The sequence below is a fragment of the Tachypleus tridentatus genome, chromosome 12 (assembly GCF_004210375.1).
Source record: "Tachypleus tridentatus isolate NWPU-2018 chromosome 12, ASM421037v1, whole genome shotgun sequence".
In the NCBI taxonomy this organism is placed as follows: Eukaryota; Metazoa; Arthropoda; class Merostomata; order Xiphosura; family Limulidae; genus Tachypleus; species Tachypleus tridentatus.
The window spans coordinates 122,461,162-122,468,102 of record NC_134836.1 but is presented as its reverse complement, the minus strand read 5'-3'; the positions used below and the strand labels follow the sequence as shown (position 1 = coordinate 122,468,102).

The 6,941-nt window shown below is 35.1% G+C and overlaps 1 protein-coding gene across 1 annotated transcript in view; it reads right to left on the bottom strand.

Moving 5' to 3' along the window:
• Window positions 1-4,842: 4,842 nt before the first annotated feature.
• The window catches only part of LOC143235752 (diuretic hormone receptor-like), a 75,612-nt gene continuing 73,513 nt past the window's right edge, over window positions 4,843-6,941 (bottom strand). Inside the window, exon 12 of the mRNA XM_076473956.1 lies at window positions 4,843-5,193. Coding sequence (XP_076330071.1) covers window positions 4,993-5,193 — 201 coding nt within the window. The 3' untranslated portion in view covers window positions 4,843-4,992. The remainder of the gene's footprint in view (window positions 5,194-6,941) is intronic.

Genomic DNA, 6,941 nt, shown 5'->3' with positions numbered 1-6,941 from the left:
TATCTTGTAGAACATTGTATCTTGTATCTTTTATCTTGTAGAGCATTGTATCTTGTATCTTTTATCTTGTAGAACATTGTATCTTGTAGAGCATCGTATCTTGTATCTTTTATCTTGTAGAACAATTACCAGTCAATGTCGACAAAAATTAGCCTGAGGTCGCTTATCTTGTAGAACTATTACCAGTCAATGTTGACAAAAATTAGCCTTGGGTCTCTTATCTTGTAGAACTTTTACCAGTCAATGTCGACAAAAATTAGCCTGAGGTATCTTATCTTGTAGAACTATTATCAGCTAACGTTGACCAAACTAGCCTTAGGCCTTTTATCTTGTAGAACTATAACACTATGCAACAAAATTTTTACTTTTTCATGTTCCTGGGCAGAAAGTGTTATTTCCCAATTGTTTATGCCTAAAGTAAATGGAAAAATACGTATTTTTCTCTTCAAACTTTGCTTTTGTGACCTGGGTAATGAAATTTTCAAATTTACCCATTTTCCAGAACATTTCAGGTAGATTCAGTGCTGATAGAGAATGTTCTCGAACTTTCTAGAATGTTGTAGAAGAGGAGATAGACATTGAAGATCCAGATTTCAGAGGTGCAGCTGGTGAGAGAAACCCATACTACCCCAACCAAAGATACCTCAATGACTTGATTTGAGATCTTGGTCTAACAAAGTCCAATGTCGAGCTTTTGACATCTAGACTCAAGAAGTTGGATTTGTTAGATGAAAGTTTGCAAGACGCAAGTCAGAAGAAGCGTCACCGACATGTTTCAAGCTTTTTCACTCATCAAGATGGACTCTACTTCTGCCACAATGTATCCGGTCTGTGCGAGGCAATTGGAATTGTCTGTAACCCGAACAAATGGCGCCTCAAAGCTGTGCTGCTCCATAACGGAATAAATATCCGTCTCTTTCCTGGTTCATTCTGTGCACCTCAAAGAGGAATACAACAAAGTCAAGACCTTGCTAGAAGCCTTGAAGTATGATAAGTATGGCTGGGAGGTTATCAGATACTTCAAAATGGTGGCATTCCTGATGGGTCTCCAAGGAGGCTTTACCAAGTTTCCCTGTTATCTTTGCCTTTGGGACAGCAGGGACACTGCAGAGCACTACAACAGGAAGCACTGGCCACAATGGACCGAGTTCTCTGTGGGGAGGTACAATGTCAAGTGTGAGCCACTAGTGGACCTCCAGGAGGTGTTGTTCCCTCCTTTGCTCCTTTCAAGCACCTTTCAGACTTCTTTCTTAAGTTGTCTGAGGCAAAGGTCAAAATTGGTTTCTTCGTTGGACCACAAATAAAGAAGATTCTGGAGTTCACAGAATTCCACAAGAAGCTCAGTAGGAAGGGATAAAATGCGTGGGACAGTTTTGTCGCAGTGGTTCGGGGCTTCTTGGGCAATCACAAGGCTGAAAATTATATGGAACTGGTTGAGGCTCTGGTGAAAAACTACAGCAAAAATGGGCCGCAGGATGTCCCTGAAAGTCCATATATTTGACGCTCATCTTGATAAATTCAAGGAGAACATGGCAGCATACTTAGAGGAGCAAGGCAAGCACTTCCACCAAGTTATACTGGACTTTGAAAACCACTACCAAGGAGCGTATAACGAAAACATGATGGAAGACTATATTTGGGGGCTGATACGTGAAAGTGATTTACATTACAGTCGCAAATCTTGAAAAACTACTCACTTCTAAACATTTTTGTATAACTTTAGTATAAATACATGTAAATCTTGATTCATATGTTGTTTTATTCAGATCTTATGTAAATGAAAATGTGCAAATTTGCCTGTTTTTACATAGAAAATAGATTAATTTCTAAATTTCATTATCCAGGTCACAAAAGCAAAGTTTGAAGGGAATAATGTCCATTTTCTGTACTTTTACAACATAAGCAATTAAGAAATAACACATACTATCCAGGAACACAGTGTGTGTTACGTAGTGTAATAACACATACTATCCAGGAACAATATTTGTGTTACATAGTGTAATAACACATACTATCCAGGAACAATATTTGTATTACATAGTGTAATAACACATACTATCCAGGAACAATATTTGTGTTACATAGTGTAATAACACATACTATCCAGGAACAATATTTGTGTTACATAGTGTAATAACACATACTATCCAGGAACAATATTTGTGTTACATAGTGTAATAACACATACTATCCAGGAACAATATTTGTGTTATATAGTGTAATAACACATACTATTCAGGAACAATATTTGTGTTATATAGTGTAATAACACATACTATTCAGGAACAATATTTGTGTTACATAGTGCTATCAGCTAATGTCGACCAAAGTTAACCTTAGGTCTCTTATCCTGTAGAACTATTATTAGCCAACATTGACAAAAGTTAACCTTAGGTCTCTTATCTTGTAGAACTATTATCAGCTAACGTTGACCAAACTAACAGTAGGCCTTTTATCTTGTGAAACTATTATTAACTAACCTTGACCAAAGTTAGCTTTAGGTCTCTTATCTTGTAGAACTATTATCAGCCTTAATCGGCCAAAATTGGCCTGAGGTCTCTTATTTTATAGAACTATTACCAGCCATTGAACAGTATCATAACATTGGATAAATATAATAATAATTATAATCATAATAATATATTACTTATATAAAAGACAGTAACACTGAAAACAACAGTGTGAAGACAGTGACACTGAAAACAACAGTGTGAAGACAGTGACGCTGAAAACAACAGTGTGAAGACAGTGACACTGAAAACAACAGTGTGGAGACAGTAACACTTAAGCCAATAGTATGAAGACAGTGACACTGAAAACAACAGTGTGAAGACAGTAACACTTAAGCCAACAGTGTGAAGACAGTGACACTGAAAACAACAGTGTGAAGACAGTGACACTTAAGCCAACAGTGTGAAGACAGTAACACTTAAGCCAACAGTGTGAAGACAGTAAAACTGAAAACAACAGTGTGAAGACAGTAACACTGAAAACAACAGTGTGAAGACAGTGACACTGAAAACAACAGTGTGAAGACAGTGACACTGAAAACAACAGTGTGAAGACAGTAAAACAACAGTGTGAAGACAGTAACACTGAAAACAACAGTGTGAAGACAGTAACACTGAAAACAACAGTGTGAAGACAGTAACACTGAAAACAACAGTGTGAAGACAGTGACACTGAAAACAACAGTGTGAAGACAGTGACACTGAAAACAACAGTGTGAAGACAGTGACACTTAAGCCAACAGTGTGAAGACAGTAAAACTGAAAACAACAGTGTAAAGACAGTAACACTGAAAACAACAGTGTGAAGACAGTAAAACTGAAAACAACAGTGTGAAGACAGTAAAACTGAAAACAACAGTGTGAAGACAGTAACACTGAAAACAACAGTGTGAAGACAGTAAAACTGAAAACAACAGTGTGAAGACAGTAACACTGAAAACAACAGTGTGAAGACAGTAACACTGAAAACAACAGTGTGAAGACAGTAACACTGAAAACAACAGTGTGAAGACAGTGACACTGAAAACAACAGTGTGAAGACAGTAACACTGAAAACAACAGTGTGAAGACAGTAACACTGAAAACAACAGTGTGAAGACAGTAAAACTGAAAACAACAGTGTGAAGACAGTGACACTGAAAACAACAGTGTGAAGACAGTAACACTGAAAACAACAGTGTGAAGACAGTGACACTGAAAACAACAGTGTGAAGACAGTGACGCTGAAAACAACAGTGTGAAGACAGTGACACTGAAAACAACAGTGTGGAGACAGTAACACTTAAGCCAATAGTATGAAGACAGTGACACTGAAAACAACAGTGTGAAGACAGTAACACTTAAGCCAACAGTGTGAAGACAGTAACACTTAAGCCAACAGTGTGAAGACAGTAACACTTAAGCCAACAGTGTGAAGACAGTGACACTGAAAACAACAGTGTGAAGACAGTAACACTTAAGCCAACAGTGTGAAGACAGTGACACTTAAGCCAACAGTGTGAAGACAGTAACACTTAAGCCAACAGTGTGAAGACAGTAAAACTGAAAACAACAGTGTGAAGACAGTAACACTGAAAACAACAGTGTGAAGACAGTGACACTGAAAACAACAGTGTGAAGACAGTGACACTGAAAACAACAGTGTGAAGACAGTAACACTGAAAACAACAGTGTGGAGACAGTAACACTTAAGCCAATAGTATGAAGACAGTGACACTGAAAACAACAGTGTGAAGACAGTAACACTTAAGCCAACAGTGTGAAGACAGTGACACTGAAAACAACAGTGTGAAGACAGTGACACTTAAGCCAACAGTGTGAAGACAGTGACACTAAAAACAACAGTGTGAAGACAGTAAAACTGAAAACAACAGTGTGAAGACAGTGACACTAAAAACAACAGTGTGAAGACAGTAAAACTGAAAACAACAGTGTGAAGACAGTGACACTGAAAACAACAGTGTGAAGACAATAACACTTAAGCCAACAGTGTGAAAACAGTGACACTGAAAACAACAGTGTGAAGACAGTAACACTGAAAACAACAGTGTGAAGACAGTAACTCTGAAAACAACAGTGTGAAGACAGTGACGCTGAAAACAACAGTGTGAAGACAGTAACACTGGAAACAACAGTGTGAAGACAGTAAAACTGAAAACAACAGTGTGAAGACAGTAACACTTAAGTCAACAGTGTGAAGACAGTAAAACAACAGTGTCTACTTTAATTATTATCCATGTCATCATCTATTTCTGTTCTGAAAAGGAGGTAATTTACTTTTAGTTTATTTATCGTGTAACTGCCTGAATAAAGGAAAAGTCAAGAAACAAAATATGAAACTATCTAAACGACGTTTCCTAATTACGTTTTTCTCTTTACTTTGTTTTGAAACATTTTTAACAAAATAATAAACTGTTATTTTATTCAGTTGTGTTTGTGACTATAAAACATCGTCGTTTGTAGTTCCTTGAAAACAAGGATCCTAAACTGATTCGTCTTTAAGATCACTTGTGCACGTTCTCACTTGCTTGAGAGTGATTGGCCCATTCTCGCTCAAGTCCAAACTGGCCACTCTCCTGCGGTCAGTTAGTCGATTGTGGGTAATGGAACAGCGGGTAGAGCAACCTCCTACGGATCTGGATGTTCTCCATCGCTCCAGATGTTGTCGGAGCGTGTTTTGGACCTGGACCAACGAAATGACCAGAAAATAAACAAACAAATTAGTTTACGTAATTTAATAATCTAAATATGTTATATAGATAAAGAAGTAAACTATATTTCAATTTTAATTAACACTCAGATAAAGTATAAAAGGGTTGAAATTAGTCTCTCTCTCTCGGGTTTTGGGTATCATATGTATACCCGTCCAGTGTTGGTTGGTATCAGTTACTGCTTTAGGGTGAAAGTGAGCTGAATAGTTCCGACCCTTTTCAGAGCAATGTCCAAGTGAACCTGACGATGACCGAAGAAGGTCGAAACGTTGTTCGCTCTTCTATGTAAAATATTTTCTCAACCCAAACAAGCCGTTTTTGCATATAAATTTCTCAACAAGTGGGTTTCTCGACATCACTGATTAATAGTTATATAAAGTAAATTGAAAATAATTACTAAAGAAAAAATTGAGAGACAGCAGAAAGAAATACACAATGTAATTGAAAATAATTACTAAATATAAAATTTCAAGACAGTTATAATAGATACACAAAGTAAAATGAAAATAATTACGAAATATAAAATTTGATAGAGAGCAACAACATATACACAAAGTAAAATGAAAATAATTTTAAATATAAAATATTAAAGACAGTAACAATAGATACAGAAAGTGGATTGAAAATCATTACTAAATATAAAATTTAAAAGGCACTAACAATAGATACACAAATTAAATTGAAAATAATTACTCAATATATAATATTTGTAAGCCAGGAGCAATAGATACACAAAGTAAATTGAAAACAATTACTATGTTTGAAATTTTAAAGACAGCAACAATAGATACATAAAATAAATTGAAAATAATTACAAAATATAAAATTTGAAAGACAGCAACAATAGTTACATAAAATAAATTGAAAATAATTACAAAATATAAAATTTGAAAGACAGCAACAATAGTTACATAAAATAAATTGAAAATAATTACCAAATATAAAATTTGAAAGACAGTAACAATAGTTACGTAACTAAATTGAAAACAATTATGAAGTAAATAATATAAAGTATACAACTTGGTGACTTATGTTTTAGAACAACATTGGACCTACTGATCCATCTCGTCTGTCCTATCCTCTGAACTGAACTAAAACTATTAAGTACGAAATTTTTACGTTTAATGCATACATCAGGGTTACACAATTTCCTAATTAATTGACGATCTGTGTGGAACGTTAACTTTGAACACTGAAATAGTGTATTTAGTGCTACATAGATCAATATTTTCAACGATGTTTATAAATAACTCGAAATTTTGAAAGTTCACATTTACTCTTTACTTTCTTGTTCTTTTGTTTTTCTTTCTTTATTTTAAAAAAATAAATCCAAATAAATGACAATTCTTTTACGATGTCGTTGTGTTTTGGGATGAATATTTATATTAAACTACGAAAGAAAGAAGTTACATCAGCTAACATCCAAAAGTTAGTAGCACATAGCTCAATATTCAATCCTCAGCCTCTTTCGAAACCCTTGAGAAAATCTGGCCCAGAAGCCTTATCATTATTTAATCTTCCAATGTTTTTTCTCAGCAAGTTCATAATTACTGCAGTCATCTTGTCTGATTTTTATTTCCATTTAAGATGTGCTTAAATTTTCAATAGTAAGTACTAAAGAAAAAGCAAACTTTATTAATCCAGCCATCTTATAATCATCATACACACCTTCTTTAACAATCCATCAAGGGTCTTATCCCTACCACAATATTTTGTTTAC